This window comes from Barbus barbus, assembly GCF_936440315.1.
Source record: "Barbus barbus genome assembly, chromosome: 1".
Classification (NCBI taxonomy): domain Eukaryota; kingdom Metazoa; phylum Chordata; class Actinopteri; order Cypriniformes; family Cyprinidae; genus Barbus; species Barbus barbus.
In genome coordinates, this window is record NC_136729.1 from 18,768,845 (window position 1) to 18,793,983 (window position 25,139).

The window sequence follows — 25,139 nt, forward strand, 5'->3', positions numbered from 1 at the left end:
TACGTAAAGTTTTGACTTCAACTATATATATATATATATATATATATTTAATGGCAAAGCTTAATTTTCAGCAGCTATTACTCCAGTCTTCAGTATCACATGATCCTCCATAAATCATTAATTCACATTCATGTTGATTTGGTGCTCAAGAAACATTTCTTGTTTTTAGTTGTTGAAAATGGTTGTGCTGCTTATAGGGATGGTTAATCCAAAAATGAACATTCTGTCATCTTTTACTCACCCTCAAGTTGTTCCAAACCAGCAGTTTCTTTCTTCTGTTGAACACAAAAGAAGAGATTTTAAAGAATGTTGGTAAGTAAACGGTTGCTGGTCTCCATTTATTTCTATAGCATTTGTTTTTTCTATACTATGAAAGTCAATGGGGACCAGCAACTATTTGGTTAGCCACAATTTTCAAAATAATTTATTGTGTTCAACAGAAGAAATAAACTTGACAGAAGTTTTATATTTGGATCAACCATGCCTTTAAATGTTGTATGAGAGACCATAATCAGTGGCGGCCTATATGAATGAAACTTACCTGAATGACCATTGAACGTAAGAGAAAACTCTTATGTTATGATAAAATGAAAGATTTATGCTGAGACATAGATCAAAATCCATCCATGCTTCTGTCTGTATTTAACATTTTATTTTATAACTCTGAAATGAGTAAAAGTCTAGAATTAAATTTTTACTTCAAACAAAACAAAGAAACCTGGATAACATGTCTTGGCATGAATTTAAAATTTCATTTTGGTTAATAACTGTTGGATTGGACCTAGAAGTGTGTCTGAAGTTCAAAAATGGATCTCTATCGAGTGATCCATGATTTGGTCGCTGTGATTTTGGCAAGTAAGACATGTTCCTGGATCAACATTACTGTCCAAAAATATAGACTTAATCCAATCCCTACCCCTAAACCTAACACTACCCATAATTTATTCCTAAACTCAGTGGGAAATGATTGCTGATTAACAAGGGTGCAGAAGCACCTTACCCTGATCGTAAGCCTACAAGAGATATTTCCTGAAACATTAACCCTCAATTCTGATTGGTTGATTGGAATGTTGTTCCAGGATCAACAAGGATATTGATCCAGGAACATGTTGTACTTGATGAAATCACGTTCACTGATTTTAATTTCTGCTGTGTGTCACACTTTAATACTTCCTCCTTACTTCCTGTTTCCCTTCACATTCAGCTAAACAGTAAGCTCAGGTTTGCTCTGTGTGAAATGTGTCCAAGGTAAGCATGACAGTGCCCCATGTGTTGCCATCACACCCACACTGCATGCAATTTCTCTAACAAAGCACTCCACTGCCTCAAGTCCAGCATGTCTGGGTGCTTCTCAATACTGAAATCGATCAAAACTCTGCCATCATGAAGGACAAATCAATTCTCTAAAAGCACTGTGAGGAAAGGGGCTTTCAGAGGAGCAAGGATGCACACGTGCACACTATGAAGTTAGTAATTTTCAGTCTGTTACTTTTAGTTTAGTTAATGCTTTAATTCCTTCTTGCATCTGATCCTTGCATCTTTCCCTTGTGTCTTGTGAGCTTAGACTCCTGGAAAGGATGTGAGAAAAGGACACAATTATGGAGAGTTAACAAAATGAGATGCACTCCTGGTCTCTGAGCCACCAGATACTGACAGAACTAATATTAGTTTTGCACATAAGTTTAAAGCACTCTACTATTCCAAATATTTGGGGTCAGTAAGATTTTTCATCATTTGAAAGACATTTTATACAGTAAAAACAAAATTATGAAATTTTAGATTTAAAATGTAATTTATTCATGTGATGGCAAAGCTGAATTTAGCAGCACGCGATCTTTAAGAAATCAAATTCTTTTATGCTGATTTGGTTCTCAAATATTTTTTATTCCTATCAATGTTAAAAACATTTGTCCTGCTTAATATTTTTGTGGTAACATTTTTTCGATTCTTGAAAGATTTTTTTTATTTTTTTAATCTTTACTATCACTTTTGATCAGTGTAATGCATCCTTGTTGAATAATAATTGTTGCAGGGCTGTCCAAACTCGGTCCTGGGGGGCCGGTGTCCTGCAGAGTTTAGTTCCAACCCTAATCAAACACACCTGCCTGTAGCTTTCTAGTGATCTTGAGGACATTGATTAGCTTCTTCAGGTGTGTTTGATTAGGGTTGGAACTAAACTCTGCAAGACACCGGCCCCCCAGGACCAAAGTTGCCTATCCCTGTCTTACAGAGAGAAAAAAAAACTTACTGACCCCAAACTTTTGAATGGTAGTGTATATCTAAACCATTTCAACAGGTACACTAATTCACGATTTGAATCCTGTATGATATAACATAGGATATTTGGGATTACCCACTTCTATCTAAATGTTTTTAAAGAATAATTCATTTAAAATTAACGTGATATTCATAACACAATCATAATTCAAAGTTGTATATGACCAGAATTAACAAAATGCTTTGAAATGCATGCAGGTTTGTTGTAGGTCGCTCAGATGTATAATGAATTATTTTGAACATCACTGAAGGTAACTTTAGATAATTCTACAGTAGTAGGCTTTTTCCCCCTTTGTAAATGCAGGATGTAATCTAATAATGGTTCTTTCACTTCATCGCAGCTCAAGTCACAAAAGAAGACATCAAGAAATGAGAGAGACGTAATGGGTTTGGAGAAACTGTGACACTTGTCCTCTTTCTGTCTTCTGTCCTGAAACTGATCCCATGACATGTCTGTGATCAAATGACAGAGTAAAGAAATCTTTCAGTGGTTTTCTTCTTTTGCTTGTGCTCCCCATTTCTCACTCACATCCCATGGTCTGTGCTTAGGTGTGATTTGCTTTTCTTTATTGCGTGTGTTCATTTTGTTTCATTTCACGTTGTATTTAAGATCTATGCTGTAGGGTCTAGTAGGGACTCAGTATTTTCCTTCCACATGTGATGTTATGCAAAACATACTAAATAAAGCTAAGAGTTTTGTTGATGCTTATTGTCTGGTTTTCACTGAGATAGCCTACTGTAATACACATTCCTCTATTGCACTCACGGTTTAGCAAGTTAGGTTTTATCCCAACACACAAATAATAATTCCATTCTTTGGTTGCATTTCTCTCCTAATTTCTAGAGATTTCTTAGAACTACGACCCTTTAAAATGCATCACTGGTGCAGATGCAAATAATCACCTGAGAAACCACAGTAACACCGAGAGTGGCAGACAGGTGTCTCCTCTACGTTTCCATACATCACGATGACGCACTCTCCTGTCTATACCAGCATGCACAGCTATCAAATGCATTCTTTAGGCACTCCCGTGGCCCAAAGTATGTCCCAGCATCAACAGGTTGCTAGTATTAATGTAACAAAGCCCTCACAAAGTCCATCTGGAAGCGTCAACTCAGTGGTATTATCCCTGAGAGCAGAAAGCATGGCCGGCCTGCATGACTTTGTTCTGGAATTTTCTCCAGTGGCAGGTTTGAGAGGATGAAATGTTTGAAATGAGGCCCAGGCATGCCATCATGACCGAGGTGTCAAAACGACCATGGATGGCCTGCTCCATATTGAAGCTTAGCAGCTGTGTCTTTGTGCTATTTCTTTTATTGTTCTCTCATAAAAGTACTGTCCAAAATTTGATAAGCCATATGTGTTTGAACGTGGAAATAAAACAATTAACCGTTTTTCATCCAGAATTTTAAAAACTAATCCAGTCTTTATGAATATTTTTCAATGGAGCCACTGACTGGAAAATAGTCTGCGGAAATGCAGAGTGTTTGAATGACAGATCTATTCATTAATACGGTCAGCAGGCCGATATTTCTTCATTAACACAGTTCAAACTCTCTACACCTTGTCAGAAGAGGGATTGTTTTTATATTACATGTTATTAATCAGTAAGGCTTTCAGTGTTGGTGACGTGCGGGCTCCGTCTTAAAGATGCAACCCGAGACAGACGGAACACAGTCGATGACAACATTGACAAGAAACTAAATTGGGCTGACAAATCCTTCGAGAGTGTGTTTATTGGGTTGTGACAGTCTGCCATTACATCACGCAACAAGACTGGTGTATGTAAATGTTGACATTTTAACCTTTCTCCAGTTACTGAGTTTTATTTATATATATAAATATAAGATTGTAATGATTTATCATTTTTAAACGACTAAATTGCAATTATTTACAGCTTTTATCATTTTACGTATTTAATGCAAAGAGTGACCGAGACCAACCAATTGTAACTGTTGTCCTGCAGCGCCCTCTAGTGTTTAGGTAAATGCGCGCTAGTTTGGCGATGCAACTGTTTATTATTAAACGTTTTTTTCCCCTAAAACGTATTATCTAGCTTTCTCCAATAAAGGAAAAAAAAAGGAAACACACAAACAAAAGATTTTAAACCCACAGTATATTTAAACTCTGATCAGTTTTTATACATCCACATTAATGTAACAATACAGCAGGTCAGAAATGTCAAATAACAAAACAGCAGTTTCTTAAAAACAGTCCAAACTAGCTGACCAGACACTGAAAGAACTCCCAGAACGGATGCAAGTTTGGTCTTGTTACCTGAATCACAGGGAGAATGTCATCAAGATAAATCGATACAAAGCATTCCTGGAAAAAAATCTCTAGAGAAAAATCACTTTTATCAAAAAGGGGTAACATAAAAAAAGAAAATGGTTATAAAAATAGTTAATCAGCCCCCCTGTGGACAAATCCAAGTTTGAATAAGGAGTGAGTAACCTGTTTGAGATGATGATGACGACAGGAAACGGATCAGGTCTCATTATTGCTCCTGATACATCATGCTTTAAAATTTATGATACTGTTGAAAGAACCAACCTGAGCACCATATACACCACAGAAGGAAACGAGATCTCGATTCTTTTTTTTCTTTTGTCAATAACACAAATGATTCCTTCGTGCAAGACATCAGACCTCCCTTTTATCTCTCACCCCCAAAACACCTACGTATCTCGCAGCTCGGGGTGAGTCATGGGCCTCTATAATTAGACACGTTAAATATTTTATGAGAGACCGAGAAAAATAGACTTTTTTTTCCAAGCTTGTCAGACACTGAAAATACCTGCATTTGAGGTTAAAAATATATCAAGCGTTGCATTTTTTTAACATGTGAAAATTAGTACAAAGAGAAAGTGCAGTGTGAAACTACTTTTATAACATGAATCTTGACAAAACAGGATAAAAAAAATAAATAATGCATGTCAATTAAATCCATCAAATTTGGCTGTAACGAACAAGTAGAGGTGAATCTTAAGTAACGAATGTAACAGGACCGCATTTTTAGCCACTAAAGAATCTAGAGAAGACCTGATAAAAGCTCAGCTCCAGATCTGCATCTATTTCCCAGACATTGATCAAAAAAGGAACCTGGAAAAAAAATAGGACAAAATAAATGAAAGAAAATGACAGCACCAATTAATAAAATTTGACTTGAGCTTCATTTAGACAGGCCTCATATAATGAATGGTGAAATAAGGTTGGTGTTCTTTAACATTCGTTTATGCATTCATTGCTGTATTGCTAGCATTATGCTCAGTTGCTACCTCGTGATAAGCTAATACAACCATTTAAGTGAACTGATTCTGAAACATGATGCAGATCTTTGTAATGATCAGCGTGAACTGGGTGTAACATATGGACCCACAGCTGACTCAAAGGCAAGTGCCACATTAACATTCAGAAAGCGTTATAAAACAACAGACGATAAAACAAAGCCATAAAACAATAAAATTCCCCCTACGCTTTTAAATTTAGTGTTTCTGCTGTGAGGATTTAAATTAAAATCTTAAATAAATAAATGGAATGCAAGCCTGAATAAGAGCTAGTGACTGCTTCATTGTGTTTCTGTGTGCTTTAAAGGGCATATGCTACAAAAATGTAATTTCTATTTATCTAACACTCAAATGATGCCACAAGCATCTCCTCAGAACTGCTGTTTGGTTGAACAATTCATAAACACTCCATTCACATATTCAATCAAAAGCAAGCTGTTTAAATGGAGCAATCGGGAGCATATGTAACATGTTGTGTGTCTCTAACTCGAAGACTCTAAACAAATTTTCACAGCATTTTTCTCGGTCCACACATTCATGAAAGAAAAAATGGTGTCAGTTTGTACTGTAAACATGATGTGAAGAGTCAATCAGTTTGGGTCAGTTAGCGATATCGGACTGACATTTTTTGTATAAGAGTATATTTACAGCTGGCATTTTGTTTGAAACAGCAGGACTGATGGGATGCTTGTGTCAACGCTATGCCATTTATCTCTCTGGAGACTCAATTTGAGATTTTAACATTTCTGGTGAACTTTTCCTTTTTCTGTGGGCAAACAGCAAAAAAAAAAAAACATTATCATAAACCCTTCACTCAATGATACACTGTTATTTTGAGATGATGAATCTTACAGTCATTTTGCATTTTAACATGGTGGTAGTGTTCACTCATTTTGTGCTTGGACCATAAAACACAGCCTACTATAGGACGTAGTGGGGGCTGCAGACCTTTTTTTTTTTTTTATCTGTTGAGGCACTTTTTTTTGACATTTTCATTCAGATGACCTCAGGAGTTGAACATTGCAATGGTCCTCTTGCATATCTAACTAATCAACATCCAAAATGATAGTACATTCTTAGTAATGCATCAATAGTACATGTGTGAGTGGTGTGTATGTGACAACATCCAGAGCCAATGTAGTAGTGTTCATGCTATGAGAAAAGTGTGTGAAAAGACTGTTAAAAAACTGTAGAGGAGGTGAGGATTTAAAAAATGTTCACAAAAAGGAGTGCCAAACATGTGGCTAATCCCTGGCTGGAGAAAGGGGGTGAGCGAGTGTGAATGAGGAAGACAGATGGCAGAAGAATTAAAGACAATGACAGAGAAAGTGAGAGAGGGAGAGAGAGAGAGAGAGAGAGAGGGAGAGATGGGAGGGGCGGAGGGCTCAGGCGAGATGCCCTACTGGGGGTAGTTGTTCTGTTGCCGGCGTTTGGCAGACCTCAACTTCTCAAAGCGCGACTCCATCTCTTCGAGAACCTTAGGGGTGTACCGTACCACCAGCTTCACTGTACCCTGAGCAGCCTTCAACAGCTCCACAGCTTTCTCATGGTGCTCTCCTTCTACACTCTGAAAGACAGAAAAAGTTTACATGCATTTTAAAAGTTCAATTTCAGCTGAAAAAAAGCAATACTACTTTTTTTTATGCCGTGTAAATGCTTTAGTCCAACTAAAACCATACAAGTCTGATTTTTGCCATAAGTCCTAGACAATGTGATTACAGCTTGACTTCATTCAGCATGCATCAATTAGATTTAAATTTTGTGAAGCTCAATTGTAACTGACTGCGTCTGTAAACAATCTTCTCACATTGCAATTTATTCTATTAATCTATTATTAAAAAGACTTAAATAAAAATAGTCATAAAATGTATACTTTATCTGTGCCTGTTAAAGGGATAGTTCACTCAAAAATGAAAATTCAGTCATTGATTACTCATGTCGTTCCAAACCCATAAAACCTTCGTTCATCTTCAGAACACTTAGCAACTGACACATTCAAGGCCCAGAAAGGCAGTAAGGACTAGGGCTGGGTTAAAAAAAAATTGATTTCTCGATTTTAATCTGTTCTCATTTTTGTTCTCAACAATATCGTTTCGTAAATCCCAAAAATTGGTTAGTCTAGTCTGTTTTCAGTTAATGGACCGAACATTGTCGCACACTTCCCATCCAATAAATCGCAATAAGCTTTGTGCTTTTTTCCTTTTGATATGAAATCTCAGGTTTCAAATTCTTTACATTTTATTACAGTATTCAGACAATAAATACTAATTTGGTGTTGTTTAATGTGTAGTGACAGATCGCTGTAGCGCCGCAGTAAAAAAATTAAATAAATAAAACCAGCAGCGCAAAGCGCACGTGAACGGATCATCTCCTCCGCTTTAATAACCGGTTTCAACAAAAAATAAACAGCATCCAAAGTTATGTTAAAAGAAGGATTACAGCTTACCGAAATCCGTATCCCGTCTCATGTAATCAGAATGAGCTTTATTGGCCAGGTATGTTTACACATACGAGGAATTTGTTTTAGTGACAGAAGCTCCACAGTGCAACAGAAAGACAGTAACAGGACAGGACACAGATAATAAAAGAATAATATACAAATAGGCAATGTACAAAATAGCAAAAACACAATGTAATATAGACAATTGTGTGTGTACAGGTCTGAAGTGCAAATTTGAAATGAAGAAAAAAAAAAAAAAAAAAAGATATATGTATGCATGTATGTATGTATGTGTGGTGAATAAATAATGTATGTGTCAATGAGTTGTGTGTTCCACGTTTTATTGTCACGTGTTCATGAGATGGATTGCCTGAGGGAAGAAACTGTTCCTGTGTCTGGTCGTTCTGGTGCTCAGAGCTCTGTAGTGTTGACCAGATGGTAACAGTCCAAAGAGGGAGTGTGCTGGATGTGAGGGGTCCAGAGTGATTTTGCCAGCCCTTTTGCTCACTCTGGATAAGTACAGTTCTTGGAGAGTGGGGAGGATGTACCAATGATTCGCTCAGCAGTCCGGACCACCCTCCGTAGTCTTCTGAGGTCAGATTTGGTAGCTGAGCTGAACCAGACAGTTATTGAAGTGCAGAGGATGGATTCAATGATGGCGGAGTAGAACTGTTTCAGCAAGTCCTGTGGCAAGTTGAACTTCCTCAGCTGGCGAAGGAAGTACAACCTCTGCTGGGCCTTTTTCACAATGGACTCAATGTGATTGTCCCACTTCAGGTCCTCGGAAATTGTGGTGCCCAGGAATCTGAATGACTCCATTGCAGTCACAGTACTGTTCATGATGGTGAGTGGGGGGAGAGCATGGGGGTTTCTCCTGAAGTCCACGATCATCTCCACCGTTTTGAGCGTGCTAAGCTCCAGGTTGAAAAGACTGCACCAGACAGCCAGCTCCTTAACCTCCTGTCTGTAAGCAGACTAGTCACCGTCCTGAATGAGGCCGATCAGTGTGGTGTCGTCTGCAAACTTCAGGAGCTTGACAGAGGGGTCTTTAGATGTGCAGTCATTCGTGTAGAGGGAGAAGAGGAGTGGGGAGAGAACGCAGCCCTGAGGAGCTCCAGTGCTGATGGTGCAGGTGTTGGATGTGAATTTACCAAGCTTTACTAACTGCTGCCTGTCTGTCAGGAAGCTGTTGATCCACTGACAGACAGAGGTGGGGACGGAGAGCTGTGTCAGTTTATTCTGAAGGGTGTCCGTGATGATGGTGTCCCTGGTCTGTCCAGATGTTGCAGGATGAAGTGCAGTCCCATGTTGACTGCATCATCCACAGACCTGTTTGCTCTGTAGACAAACTGCAGGGGGTCCAGTAAGGGTCCAGTGATGTCCTTCAGATAAGCCAAAACCAGTCTTTCAAATGATTTCATGGCCACAGACGTTAGAGCCACAGGTCTGTAGTCATTAAGTCCAGTAATTTTGGGTTTCTTTGGGACGGGGATGATGGTGGAACGTTTGAAGCATGAGGGGACTTCACACAGCTCCAGTGATCTGTTGAAGATCTGTGTGAAGATGGGGGCCAGCTGGTCAGCACAGATTTTTAGGCAGGCTGATGACACACCGTCTGGGCCTGGTGCTCACCTTCTTTTGTTCTTTCTGAAGACCTGGCGCACGTCATCTTCACTTATCTGAATTGTAGGTGTGGGGGAGAGGGGGGTTGCTGGAGGTGTGAATGGTTGTGTGGAGAGGTGTTCAGGGCGGGTGTGGGGTGATTTTTCAAATCTGCTATAGAACTCGTTCAGGTCGTCTGCTAGTTGTTGATTCTCCAAAGTGCTGGGGGATGGTGTTTTGTAATTGGTGATGTCTTTCATACCTTTCCACACTGAAGCAGAATCACTGGAAGAGAATTTGTTCCTTAGCTTGCCAGAATAATTCCTCTTTGCCACTCTGATCTCCTTTTCTAGTGTGTATTTGGCCTGTTTATACAAGACTTTATCCCCCTTTCTGTAAGCATCTTCTTTGACCTGACGGAGCTGTCTGAGTTTTGCAGTGAACCATGGTTTGTCATTGTTGTAAGTTAGATGAGTCTTGGTAGGAATGCACATATCCTCACAGAAACTGATATAAGATGTTACAGTCTCTGTGAGCTTATCCAGATCGTTTGCAGCAGCTTCAAAAACAGTCCAATCAGTGAGAGAGAAACAGGCTTGTAAATCCCGCCGTTTCATTAGTCCATCTTTTAACAGTTCTTAATACAGGTTTTGCAGATTTAAGTTTCTGCCTGTAGGTCGGAATAAGATGAACCAAACAGTGATCAGAGAGTCCTAAAGCTGCTCGTGGAACAGAGTGATATGCATCCTTTATCGCTGTGTAACAGTGACGAATTGGAGTATGAATATTTATGTAACTGCAACTATATAAATTTGTAATTTAAGCATTTGTATACAATTTGTATACATTTCACTTAAGTTTAATCTTCAATATAGTTATGTAGTTCAATTCGATATTGAATCGAAAATCGAATCAAAAGCTTCTGAATTAGAATTTAATCAAATCGTGAAATCTGTGTCAAAACCCAGCCCCAGTAAGGACATCATTAAAATAGTCCATGTGACATGAGTGGTTCAACCGTAATTTTATGAAGCTATGAGAATACTTTTTGTGCACAAAGAAAACAAAAATAACGACTTTATTCAACAATTTCTTCTCTTCCATGTCAGTCTTCAACGTGTTCACGAGAGTACCACGATGCATTCGTGCGCATTGCTCTGCTTATAAACAATGGGCAGCACACCCAGGTTCTACATCAGAATGCCGGCTCCTGCACCAGTGGCATCACACGCATGCGTTGTGGTACTATGCAGGGTCAGAAAGCTCTTGGATTTCATCAATAATATCTTAATTTGTGTTCCGAAGATGAATGAAGGTCTTACGGGTTTGGAACGACATGAGGGCGAGTTATTAATGACAGAATTATCTTCTTTAATGTGAAGTATGTTGGTCTACACAGCTATAGCTATGTACATACCACTCCATTAACGGACAGCAGCTGATCTCCTCTCTTCAGGCCGCCGTGCCGATCGGCGATGCCTCCAGGAATGATGCGGGAGATGTAGATGGGTGAGTTTTGTTCCTTCCCACCCATGATGTTGAACCCCAGTCCTTCCTCTGTTTTAGGGAGCTCTACCACACGTGGGTGAGAATGACCCTCACTGGCTGCAAATGCAGCCACTGTAGCCTGGGAACGCAGTGAGGATGGTCATAAATCAAACACTTATGAGTGGCATAAATGCAAATTATTAGTCCTGTGCAAAGGCTGTAAATGTGCATATGCACACATTTTATATAAACATACATAATATGTTGCTGAACTATTGTATTTGAGCTATTCTTCAAATTTTGGGGCAAGTAGAATTTTTGTTTAATGAAATCAATTTTTTTTTTTTTAGCAAGGACACATTAAATTGATCAAAGGTGTCAATAAAGACATTAATAAATGTTACAGAAAACGCAGCTTTTTTCAACTTTCCATTATTCAGAAAAAAAATTGTTGCAAAAATACTAAGCAACACAATTATCAACATTGATATTCATAAGAAATGTTTCTTGAGCCATCAGAAATAAATTACATTTTAAAATATATTAGTGAAAACATTTAGTTATAGTAAAAATATCAAGTTATTTTAAACTGTAATAATAGTTCTCATAGTTCTTTTTTTCTGAAATTTTGTTCACATAAATGCAGCCTTTATGAGGTTCAAAAACACTCATCTTAGCAACCACAATTTATTTTTATCCATAGTGTATATCTATAGATATTATTTAAAGATATAATAAAATATATCCCCCCCCAAAAAAAAGTTTAAAAAGTTTGCTACAAATTAGATGCTCATATATATTTAGGCCATTGGTCTGGTGTTAAAGAAGGCATTACAACCAAGCCAATCAGATAATGAGATTAACTGTCTGACAATGTTGATGCTAAAAATAGAAATAGCAGAATACTGTTAGTTACAGAAAAAAATTCTGTCTGTTCAATTAGCAGATATACAGGGACTTACCTTTGCTGTTGCATTCGCCTTCACCTCTGGGCTGCTATTGATGTCCACTGTCTCATACACATGCTCATATACCTGAAAATGAGAGAACACTGTGTGAATTACAAACACACAAATACAGTACAAGTAAAACCTCTACAGTCTTCAAGGGTCATGAAACCCCCCGTTTCAGCACCGATTAGTTCTCACCAGTTTTGAAAACTGCTACAAAAGTGCACAACACAGGCAGCTTCAGTTTCAGACAGTTTCATTTCACTTCCATTGAGTTAAAGGGGTCCTATTATGCTTTTTAACTTTTTGAATTTTAGTCAGTGTGTAGTGTGTATGTTTGGGCATAAAACGATCTACAAAGTTACAAATCTCAAAGTCCACTCCAAAGGGAGATATTTCATTTTTTAAAAATCCCTTTTCAAGAACTACAGCGAACGGCTCGTTTGGACTACAAAGTTGTTTTCCTGTATTTATGACACCACAAATTGTAAATCCCGCCTACAGAAATTTAAATGGTTGGGGGCTGAGGAGCACTGCACGTTTCAAAATCGAAACCCAGTGCGGGTGTTTTTATATCACTGTATTTCTGATGGAAACCAACTATTTTCAGAAAATTTAAGATGTCATTTTCATTTAATCTTGCATATAATATCTGATAAAGCAGCGTTTGTGAGCGGAGCTCTGTTTTGTGTACAGCGTTACCTGGGAAACCTCGATCTCTCCCGTTCCAACAGCGCCTCCTGCAGGCAGACAATTAATTTGCATATATATGCGTTCACAAATAGTGTAAGTCTGTGGGACTATGGTATAAATAAATTCAACTGTATAACAGTTTCAGTGCAATTCATGTTATAATGATAGAATTAAAGAACAATAAACATAATACATATTACCGTTGCACTTATCTGTACATAGTAAGTCAATGCAGTTATTTTTAAGCTGTTGTTGACATCCCATCTAAAACGTGATTTAGCCCAAAAAAAAAAAAAAAAACTATAACATTACCACTTTAATATGTCTTGCCATTTCCGTGCGTGCAAAGGTTCTACACGATCCTCTTGTTCAATATTCTCGAAGTCTGAAATGATATGGCAATATTGATGAACTTGCTGTTCTGGCAAGGGGCGGGGCAATACTGAAACGCCATCTAAGCTGTTTACCAATCACAACGCACTGGGACAGCTAACCAATCACAACACATTTAGTTTTTCGGAAGGCGGGCCTTCATCAAACCCGGAACTAATCGAGTCGTTTGTGTCAGGCTGGGGAGAAATGCATTGTAATAATGTAAATTATGTGAAAAATAAGCAATAATAATGCTTTCATTATTGAAAAATAAGCATGAGAGCATGTTCTAGTACACCCCCAAAACAAAATCAAGACTTTGTAAAAGAGCATAATAGGACCCCTTTAAAAACACAAATAAATGCACAGCCATTTGCCTTTGCACTCTGCACCAAATTGAACTCACTAAGTGAATGAATCGCGTTTGTGGCGAACTCTAACAAAGCAAAAAACAACACACTCCTTTGATCCATGAATGTTTCTCTCAGTTAATGTACACGATCTCACAGACTGAAGAGTCTGTCACACATGCTGTTGTGAATACGCGAAGCATCTTCTCATAGGATAAGAACAAACAGTTCTGTCAATAATTATGAGACACCGACATGTCATCGAAGTATAATAGTCCTTTGCCACGACACAAATTGTGAGAGAAGGGTCTGGCTGTGGACTTGCACTCTCAGTACTTGCGCTCTCAGCACTTGCGCTCTCAGCACTTGCGCTTCTGCGAGTGATGTCACTTGCAGTCTTTTTAAATTTTTTTTATTTTGTTCTATTTATTGATTATTTTTTGTTTGAATCGCTCAATATTTTACAACAGTAGCCAGGTGGTGAAGACAAGAAAAAATAAACTAAATTATAAATGTCACTTCCAATTGCATTTGCACGTTCCGCTACCTGCGACATCACTTGCATTCAATGCGAATCAGGTGCGTTGCCAATGGAGACGAGATGCTGTGGTGGTTAAACGATTAAAACTAATTTAGTACAATAACGAACAGGGTCCTGCAAGTTATCTGTAGGAGAAAAAGACAAGACCCGCAAATCCGTGGCTACAGAACAGCAGAATATGAACGCACTGCGCAAAGTTAAGCGTTTTCCTCCCGCAGAAAACCATAAACACTTAATATGGCTTAATGTGTTAAGATAGTGCTATTAAAATATCAAATTCAATATACAGTTTATTAATAGAATGAATATGTATATAATATTTTCCTCCTATTCCGCAAACCGTGGGATAATGCAAGTAACATTGTAATTTAGTTAATTTTTTCTCGTCTTCACCACCTGGTTACTGTTGTAAAATGTTGAGAGATTAAAAAAAAAAAAAAAAAAAAATCAATAAATAGAACAAAATAAAAAAGACTGCAAGTGACGTCACTCGCGGAAGCGCAAGTGTCTGAGAGTGCAAGTCTGAGCGTGCAAGTACTGAGAGTGCAAGTGCAAGTCTGCAGCAAGACCCTATTGGGATTGTGAAGGCAACACGTTGTAGATTTTAAACCCAGAAGATGAAAATAGCGCAAAAAAGGTCAAAATTAACCAGTTTAACAGTTAAAATTAACGGATGTGATTTTCTTCTGATGTGCAACACAAACACCTCTACAAAAATCGCAAAAAAAGTAGTTTGAGGTTTCATGTCCCTTTAAACTGCCAAGTAAACAAAACCAGATGTACAATTTAAACCAGATTTCCAGATCCTGAGGCAGTTTCCCAGATCCATCTCAGTTTAGTCACAACTAAATTTCTTGTGAATCGTAATTCACCCTTAAAAAGCTGTTTAAATTCATCACATTAGTCTGTATCAGATCTTCAGTGAACAGTCAGCAGTAAAACAGTAAGTGTCTTAAACAAGCTGTAATCGGTGAGTGGAATGCCATGCCATTAAGAGAATACAATATCAAATCTATCTCGTTACATGGCTTGCACTTGATGCTAAACCGCTGTTTCATCTTCCATTTAGGGCCATTGTTATACATCCACCACACTGCCTCAGAATTCAACTGAGTCATGAGTGTTTATCTGAGAATCAAGCATGCATTCAGAGGTTCAATGCAAAGCGTAAATGTTTAAGACACAAAGATGTTGAGTTTAGGGCTGCCACTAACGACTATTTTTATTTTTGATTAATCTAACGACTAATTTTTTGATTAATCGATTAATCTAAACGACCAATTTCTCGCAAAAAAAAACAAAAACAATTTTACTTAAAAATATTTTAACCAAATGAAATCCAAATTTCTATGAAATCCTTTTTTAAAGCAAAAGTAAAGTGCAACAGAGTGCAAGAAGCAAGCGTCCATCTCATAGTCCAAATCACTGAAATCAAAGTTCAGTATTATAGTGTGAGAATGACAACATATCCACATGTTCTAGTCTAATAATAATACAATTATAATCAAAAAACACTTTTTAAAGTATTTACCAGAAATATTATTTACCAGAATTTATTTAGGTGAAAAATGTAAATGTGCAGTATTTCTGAAAAAACACAAAAAAAATAAAATATATATATATATATATATATATACATACACATACATACAGGTCCTTTTCAAAAAATTAGCATATTGTGATAAAGTTCATTATTTTCTGTAATGTACTGATAAACATTAGACTTTCATATATTTTAGATTCATTACAACACAACTGAAGTAGTTCAAACCTTTTATTGTTTTAATATTGATGATTTTGGCATACAGCTCATGAAAACCCAAAATTCCTATCTCAAAAAATTAGCATATCATGAAAAGGTTCTCTAAACGAGCTATTAACCTAATCATCTGAATCAACTAATTAACTCTAAACACCTGCAAAAGATTCCTGAGGCTTTTAAAAACTCCCAGCCTGGTTCATTACTCAAAACCGCAATCATGGGTAAGACTGCCGACCTGACTGCTGTCCAGAAGGCCATCATTGACACCCTCAAGCAAGAGGGTAAGACAAAGAAATTTCTGAACGAATAGGCTGTTCCCAGAGTGCTGTATCAAGGCACCTCAGTGGGAAGTCTGTGGGAAGGAAAAAGTGTGGCAGAAAACGCAGCACAACGAGAAGAGGTGACCGGACCCTGAGGAAGATTGTGGAGAAGGACCGATTCCAGACCTTGGGGGACCTGCGGAAGCAGTGGACTGAGTCTGGAGTAGAAACATCCAGAGCCACCGTGTACAGGCGTGTGCAGGAAATGGGCTACAGGTGCCGCATTCCCCAGGTCAAGCCACTTTTGAACCAGAAACAGCGGCAGAAGCGCCTGACCTGGGCTACAGAGAAGCAGCACTGGACTGTTGCTCAGTGGTCCAAAGTACTTTTTTCGGATGAAAGCAAATTTTGCATGTCATTCGGAAATCAAGGTGCCAGAGTCTGGAGGAAGACTGGGGAGAGGGAAATGCCAAAATGCCTGAAGTCCAGTGTCAAGTACCCACAGTCAGTGATGCTGGTGTTGGTCCACTGTGTTTTATCAGGGGCAGGGTCAATGCAGCTAGCTATCAGGAGATTTTGGAGCACTTCATGCTTCCATCTGCTGAGAAGCTTTATGGAGATGAAGATTTCATTTTTCAGCACGACCTGGCACCTGCTCACAGTGCCAAAACCACTGGTAAATGGTTTACTGACCATGGTATTACTGTGCTCAATTGGCCTGCCAACTCTCCTGACCTGAACCCCATAGAGAATCTGTGGGATATTGTGAAGAGAAAGTTGAGAGACGCAAGACCCAACACTCTGGATGAGCTTAAGGCCGCTATCGAAGCATCCTGGGCCTCCATAACACCTCAGCAGTGCCACAGGCTGATTGCCTCCATGCCACGCCGCATTGAAGCAGTCATTTCTGCAAAAGGATTCCCGACCAAGTATTGAGTGCATAACTGAACATAATTATTTGAAGGTTGACTTTTTTTTTGTATTAAAAACACTTTTCTTTTATTGGTCGGATGAAATATGCTAATTTTTTGAGATAGGAATTTTGGGTTTTCATGAGCTGTATGCCAAAATCATCAATATTAAAACAATAAAAGGCTTGAACTACTTCAGTTGTGTTGTAATGAATCTAAAATATATGAAAGTCTAATGTTTATCAGTACATTGCAGAAAATAATGAACTTTATCACAATATGCTAATTTTTTGAAAAGGACCTATATATATATATATATATATATATATATATATATAAATAAAATCAATTAATTGGAGATGCTTTTTATCATTAAAATTTAATGGAACAAATAAAATGGAATCCAGAAATAATGGAAAACAGAATTTGGTACAGATAAAACTGTAAAACTCAATTAATTAGACAGGCTTTTTGATTAATAAAATTTAACAAAACTGAATTTTGAAATAAAACTGATTTCATAGGGCCCTATAATTAATTATATATATATATATATATATATATATTTTTTTTTTTTTTTTTTGTGGTAATAAAATGGATTTAAGTGAATAATAGATTTTAAAATGACTTAAAGTACATATATAATAGCAATGATGCAATAATAATTAGTTCAAATAAAGTATCAAAACTAAGAAATCATATGGTTTTATTGAACAAAACTGTTAAAATACAATGGTATTCTAAACATTAGAGCTAATGTAGATTACGCATTACAACAAAGGCCTGCAGGGGGCGCCAACGGTCTGATGATTATTTTTACACATTACTGTTTAATATTGACCAAGCACCATTTAATTCAAACGTCCACTTAATCTTTAATATTTGTCCATTTATTTAGGACAGAAATGTTATAGCCACTGTAATTACATGGATATGTGGACATCAAACCGTGTAAACTCTGAGTGAGGGTTTGAGCTTTTATTTTGAAATCACTATGTATTCTCCTGTGTTTGTGTAGATTTATAAATGATTTACCTTACTAACCTGATGAAATGGCGCGCGCTGCGTTCCCAGATGAACGTTATAATAAACACAAACTCACAACAACAAGCAGAGATGAGTTTGAGATGCTCCACATGTAAATGATAACAGTTTCTGTGGAGCTACTGTGAACGGAGCCGCTGTGAGACGCACGAACTTAACCTACACACGGAAATAATTAAAGAGCATATATGCGATGCAGTTCACACAGTATAATTATTTAATTAAATCATAGCGTTTGTGAATTCACAATTATGCTTAATTATGATTTTTAAATGGGTTTAATATATCATGCAGCCTTGGAAAATAGTCTAATAATGTGTTTTATGGATTCTCGTCCGTGAAATGCGCCACTTCCGGTATTTTGCCGGTTAGTCGACGCGAGCAAAACGAAGTTGACGATTTTTAATAATCGACTAGTCGCAACGAATCGACGAATCGCGACAGCCCTAGTTGAGTTACCAATCAACTATTTTATGCATCCATTGCAAAAGGAACAGCACTTAAGTCAAACACCACCACATGCAACAGCTTAAACTAGCATTTCCAGATAAATCATGGGTGGCCTTGGAGTCACAAAACACACAAAATCTAGACCGTTTTGTCCATCCAGAGGCCGGGTGTAACAAGGCTGTGTAGGCACAGAAATAAGTGAAGGGCCGGAGGTTTCTGTAAACTAATGATGCATTTACAAGTCTCACACTCAACAGTGAGGTAAAAAAATAGTACAGTACAGTTTTTTTTTTAAAGCGACCTAAAATACTAATATAATTTACAATGTTTTTTTTATTAGTTATTCATAACGTTACAAAAATTATTTCAAATAAATGCGATCCTCTTAAACCTTTTATTTATCAAAAACAAAACAATAAAAAAATAACACTTTTCACAAAAAATAACCGTTTTCAACATTGATACAATCGCTACTAACGAGTTTCCTGCCATAAACGATACGCGATCTCCTGATCAATCCCCAGCCGGGAGCAGTAAAAAACGATCAGATAAGGGAAACACTTCAAAGTTGTATGATTTTTCAGCGGAATTACAAATGGTAACAAATGAATTAGAGACAATAGAACTTCAAACTCCCATCATAGACATGTAAATGCTGCTTTACCAAGAAAGTATGTGCTGTATATTTAAGAGCACGAGTATTGATTGCTTTGTGGTTGCAATTGCAAAATGGAATTTCTAGCTGAGACAGAGACTTAAGGTGTTACTCGCACCTGCTAGAGGTGCGATATAGTGGTTCAGACAAGTGTATACAAGATTCATATATGTTTTCTAAGGTGTTGCCGCTTTCCTTATAGTTTAAAATAGCGATATGCATGCTTGCGATTTGAAGATATTATATTTTTTTCTGTTGAACTTCGACCCTGCCTTGTGCGGCTTCTGTAGCAAAGGTTACATTTCCTGCCTGCATGAGCAGAGGAGGCAAACACAGGCAGGGGACGAAGAGGGGAAAGTGATGGGAGGTTTTTGATATGTGATTAATGCAAATGATATGGAAGGCTATAAAATGCTGAAACAATGAATGTACGTGGCCGACATTCGTGGTGAAGATTTTTACTCACTGTTATTTTTGTTATTTGCTCATGACTTATCGTTTTTTAATAAAACGAAACCATCGTGTTGGTGATTTGTTAACCCTTTTAAACAAGTCTCTGAGTGATTAATAAATAGTAACTAGTTATCAGAACCTGAATAAAATCCTTATTACGAGTTCCAAGATGCCCGAACTTGACTGAGCCAGGACGGACACCGGGGCAAAGGACGGGAGACTCCTGCCAATATCAACTCAGCTGAAAGGTGATTATATATCTGTTGATAATGATCTATTTAGGAGTATGATAGATGAGAATCAGGGGTTTTAGCCCTTTAATCCGGTATACCAAATACAACACTACAAATAAATAAACAGTGACAAGACAATATCATTGTGTTGTAACTTAAAAAAAAAAAAGAAACCTCTATCTTAGATTGTTGCTGAAAACGGAAAAACCAAATCAAATCATTTTCAGACGAGTGCCTCGATTTATAGATAATGTCATAACGCATGACGATGTTCATGATCTCGGTCCAAAACCTCTTTAAACCGATGCAAACCAATCTTTGCTTTCAGAAACCCCTGCTTTATTCTAGGCTCTTACGCAAGATAAAGAAGCGCATCTCTGCTGTGAGCATCACTTGACACGCGACAGATGACCAAGCAGCAGGGAGGAGACCAGTCGAGTGCCAAGAGTCTTAGATTCACTACATGGGCAGCAGAACACTACAGCTGAGTTTTATGCCCAGTCTGAAACAGACAAATGGATTGATGCTATTTGTGGACATCAGAATCAATACCCAGTATCCAGTCCTTCAACACACCAACTACCCATGTCCTACACTAATAAACACTTTGTCATAAGCATTAGTGATGAGGGCGACATCAGTCATAACGACTTGAGTAAATGAGCCGAGTACTTGAGCGGAAAGGGTGTGGAGGGTAGGTGAGCATGAAGTAACTTATACACTATGCGCTATTGTTTTTTTAAAATTGTCTACGTCATTCTTTAGTACCTTCATAAAACCTTGTTGCCCCCCCCCCAGCATTATGCACCATGTTCATTGCATTTTTAAGTCGGTGGGTCTGATTCATTAATAATTGCGTGTACGGTTTTATATTTGTATGCACGGGGAAAGCTTAAACTGAAAAAAAAGGTAAATAAAAATTCTACCTAATTGACCTGACCTTGCTTTTAGACTTGTTCTAATGTTAATGAATTTGGAATATTCTAAATGAGTAACCGTGTGCCCAAGGTTAGTTATTTGCATAAAACATGCCAAAACCATCTCCATTTAAGGGCTTTCACACAATCTTTCCTTCACAGCCTTTCGTCACTCCCAGCAAACATGACACTTTCTACAGATGTGTGCTCCTCAAAACCAGTTCATTCACAATAAACACCTTTTATACAGACCTCTCATCATCCATGTGTGTATCCGTGTTGTTATACATAGAAACCTCACAGCTTTTCTTGCTCTTTCACGCTATACGATGAAATCCATCAAATTAAATCAGATTCTGATGCCACCCCAGAGAATGTGATTTTTTTGCGTATGTGTGGTTTTAGTTGCTCCTACCTTTTTCATAAATTATGGTAAATGTATGGAAAATGATTGCAAGTAGGGCTGTAATCAACCAAAGAAAATCTTGGTCGACTGAAGTCCTGAAACTTTCGACTAAAAATCGACTAAAAATGACGTTGTGGGGAGAAAAAAAACGTACGTTACATTAATTAGATACGCACTGTGCTCAGTACTTGTTGTCTTGTTGTCTGCCTAAATTAATTATAAATAAACATAAAAAACTAATAGGCTATTTGCAGTATATTAAATCGTTTTTGACCTAATTATTTTGCACTGAAATGAGTCTGACACACGAGTCTGTCGTCTCTGACAGCGGTGCATCACGTGTACCTGCACAATATCATAGCCTGTGATTTCTGAAAACAGTACTATGTTGTCAACTAGTGATATCACAAGAACTTTTGAGGAATGTGCAACATAATTTAGAAAATTATTTTTGTCATATGTTATAAGTATAACTGTCAGACACTATCATTTCAGCCGCTCTGCGCAGCTCTCGCAGAGCGAGGCTGAAGATAAGAGCGAGGCTTCGCGGCTGAGACACGAATAGACTTAAAGCTTTTACTCTTAATAAACACAAAAGGCGCGTCCACTTTAATAAAAAAGAATATTTATTAAACAAACAAGAGCAGAAACCAAATAAAGTGCATAACTGAAAAATAAAGCATCTTAGGCTCAAAACTAACACAAACAGTGGGCACAGCGCAATTGCGCAATATTGTGAGAACTGAGAACTGATCGCGCGCTGTGTGAGAACTGAGAAAGTGGAGCACTTCTATCAGAGTGATTCCGCCTATCGCGCCTTCACTAACTTTAAGTTAATCAACAACGAATTGTGACTCCTGGGAAAAACGGGATGTCTGGTCACCCTATCCCTATAACCATTCAGTTGCTGAGGCCATTGTTTCAGATCGCTAGTTTGCGTTTTGGTAGCGTATCCGCCCACTGCGGCTGCCATACTGTGAGATATACAAACGCCCCTCATCTGATTGCGATCCAGTGACAGGGACGCACATTTTAAAAGACAAGACAGTCAACTTAGCCTATAGGATGTATTTTGAATGTCCGGTAGTCCTCAAATAACATTTTAGTCCCGTCTCGTCTCGTTAACGAAGACGCGCATACATTTCGTCATAGTTTTTATCATCAGATATTAATTTTATCTCGTCAACTTCTCGTCTTAGTCACAGAAAAAAGGTTCGTTAACGAATATTTTTCGTCGTCCTCTTCGTTAACGAAATTAACACTGGTTCTTTGGAAGGAGACAGCTTCTTGTTTTTACACTAGCTTATTATTAAATAAATAATATTCAGCATCAAACCTTCTAAAGCCTACTTATCTGTCTCTCTTCTCCAGTGGGTTGGGCTAATCCAAAAAAAGTGAAAACAATGGGGGTGTTCTGAAAACAGACTGTTACCTGTGAAACAGGGGTGCTCTGAAAACACCCCCATTAGCAATTAGTGCTTTCCACCTGATGAAATGAGCGTGGCCAAACTGATGAAATGAGCGCGGCAAAAAATCGACCAATCAGATTTTTGGTCGAACCAGACCATATCGACCAATTAATCGACTAATCGACTGGGACGTTACAGCCCTAATTGCAAGCAGATTTTATTTTGCAGATTTCAAGTCTTGCTGCCCCAACTCTATACAAAGTACTGAGCAAAATGCCACAGTAATTCATAAAATAAAAAAAAACTGTTCTGAAGCACAAATAAAGACACAATGTTCTTATATTTTCATGAGCAATCGCTTCTGAATGGTCGAATCGCTAATAATTACAAGCACAGTGATGTAAAAGACAACTAAAATCATCATGGGCAATCAAATGGCCTAAAAGTATGCCAAATTATTTTTTTTTAAGTACAATGACTTGAATTACGCACTTTAAAGTTTGCATATTTACCCAATTTACTCCTACAAAGGTGAATTACACTCATGAGTTACAAGATTACATAAGGACTTGCATTCATTTGAATGCATGAATGTGATGCTGACACACTTACTTCCCGTACGGCATTGCAGAACTCGCTCTGTAAAACCCTCTGCAGTGCCTGCAGCTTCTGGGGAGGCACTTCCCCTGTTCTCTGGAGTTTGTCCAGCAGCTCAATGGCACGAGATATGTCTGGAAAAGAACACATGCAAAACAATGAGGGCAAGACAGAGGCCGTAGACAATCATTTGCATCATTCAATCTGAAGATGTTGTCTTTGGCTAAACATGTAAGTCACATTAACTTACATGTAGACAAGTAAATATTTCAGAATGTAAATTCTCTCCTAAAAACCAAATAATTGTTTGTCGTGATGTTTTATGATGATGCCAATAATTACTATTATTATTATTATTATCAAATTTCTCTACAACTAAGAAGAAATACAGTTTGTTAATCAATCTGAGATATGAAATAACGTCTAAACGAAAGAGATTTTCGGTTCTCAGCTTCAGTCACATAAGTAACTTGGGTTTCTTCATTCTGCAAATATTTTTAATCATACGTATGTACTATTAAATCCACGAATATCAAACGAGATGTAAAGATCTCTGATTATAATAAATCAGCGCTTTTGCTATTAGACTAGCCAACGCTCACTCTTAACAATTTAAAGCCCCATAAACAGTCAGATGATTTACAAATAAAATGCTGGCTGTCAGGATGTCACTGAAAGACTGTACTAAACCAGAAGAAACAATCAAATACACTGATCTCTAATATTAACGCTGTCCTGGAGTGACCATGCTAACACTGCACACAAAAGATTACTGTTCCTGACAGCTAGCCTGGTGTTTTGCTTATATTGAACGTAAACACACCGCTTTAACGACAGAAAAAATGATTCATACTACACATTTTATATGCTTTCGTAGATGTCGTGGAGTTTATTGAATATTGCAGATGATGTGATACAGTGAATGGCAACTAGCTCTCGGTCGTCCACAAATCCATCCTCATGAAGTGACAGCGGGATGTTTTGAGCAAAAAGCGTGATTTACACAAGCTTCCGAACATTAGATTCAGCAGAAAGCGTTTCAGTGAGCAGCTTACCTCTTTCCAGACGCACAGGTTCTCCTAAAGAGGCCATTTTCGCCCTGGATATTGAGTTTGCGTTTGGCGAAAGCTCCAGACTCGCGTCTCGGCTGCTGTGTTTGTTGCTGTTAGCTAGCTGAAGCTGAGTTTAAGCGCTGTGGCTAATGCAAAGAGATTAAAGGGCGCGTCAATAGCATCAATACTGCGCTGCTTCTGCGCAGACACTTTGCATACCATAACAAACACAATTTTATTAACAGCAGCCCGAGGAAATATCATTTTATTGTATTATATATGTGGAACATATAATACATTTTGGGTTAAGTAATAGAAATACGTGCTATATTGTGAATACAGTTACAGGGTACTGTTTGGCACGACTACAGTTGCATTTCTGTAATCTTTTTATATACGTTTTTACTTTAATATTAGTTGCAAATATTAAATTGTAAATACTATTTTATTAAGAAAACTCATTTGGTGCCTTCCCTTTCGGTAGAAGATACAGTCCCTAGTGAGCAGATAATGATCTGGTTTTCTAGATTGTGTTTTTTTCAATCGTTAATTCTATGTAACAAATTTACTGATAAAAAAAGTAAACATTTAATTTCTATGTTTTTAATTAATAAAGAACACTTTTTAAAAGAGGATTAATCTACATACATGAGCCTCGGAATATGCAAAATTAAATTGCACACTCAATCAAAAATGTTTTTAATCAAGCAAAAGACAATTTTAACTGTAATTTACTTAATTGCACGTATTTTATGGCATTATCATTAGATGCTGTACTTTGCTCTGTTAGGATTTTTTTTTTTATTCTTCTGATGTTCTCATGTTTTATCAAAGCCACTAAATAAACTGGACCAGCTTGCTAAAACAGTAATTGTAGGAGTTTAGTTGCTGGTATTGAAGAAAGGGAAACAGAGAATAGAATGGCCTACTTCTGTAGCAAATGGGACAGGGCCCTGCTGGGTCTTACCAAGGACTACTTTGAACTGGGG

At 37.6% G+C, this 25,139-nt stretch overlaps 2 protein-coding genes across 15 annotated transcripts in view; one reads left to right on the forward strand and one right to left on the reverse strand.

Annotated features, from left to right (window-relative positions):
- Positions 1–2,986, forward strand: part of LOC306873643 (myosin-binding protein C, cardiac-type-like) — a 36,307-nt gene extending 33,321 nt beyond the window's left edge. For 4 of the 13 annotated variants that reach the window (XM_079423076.1, XM_079423079.1, XM_079423077.1 and 1 more), the window contains 2 exons: positions 1,205–1,248; positions 2,619–2,985. In XM_079423076.1, the coding sequence (XP_079279202.1) occupies positions 1,205–1,215 (11 nt within the window). In that variant the 3' untranslated portion in view covers positions 1,216–1,248; positions 2,619–2,985. Of the gene's footprint in view, positions 1–1,204; positions 2,034–2,201 lie in introns of all 13 variants that reach the window. The other 9 variants (XM_079423073.1, XM_079423075.1, XM_079423078.1 and 6 more) reach the window with 3 other exon arrangements.
- A 1,390-nt stretch (positions 2,987–4,376) lies between these two features.
- On the reverse strand, positions 4,377–24,303 carry LOC306873697 (protein lin-7 homolog C). Of its 2 annotated transcripts, XM_079423161.1 has the most exons (5): positions 24,154–24,303; positions 23,114–23,232; positions 12,058–12,129; positions 11,025–11,234; positions 4,377–7,132 (listed from the first exon to the last, which is right to left on the reverse strand). In XM_079423161.1, the coding sequence occupies exons 1-5, from the start codon at positions 24,188–24,190 to the stop codon at positions 6,965–6,967; spliced, it is 606 nt and encodes a 201-aa protein (XP_079279287.1). In that variant the 5' UTR covers positions 24,191–24,303; the 3' UTR covers positions 4,377–6,964. The 2 variants fall into 2 exon arrangements, with proteins under 2 accessions (XP_079279287.1, XP_079279288.1); XM_079423162.1 differs by lacking the exons at positions 23,114–23,232; positions 24,154–24,303 and adding an exon at positions 12,748–12,945.
- Positions 24,304–25,139: the final 836 nt, after the last annotated feature.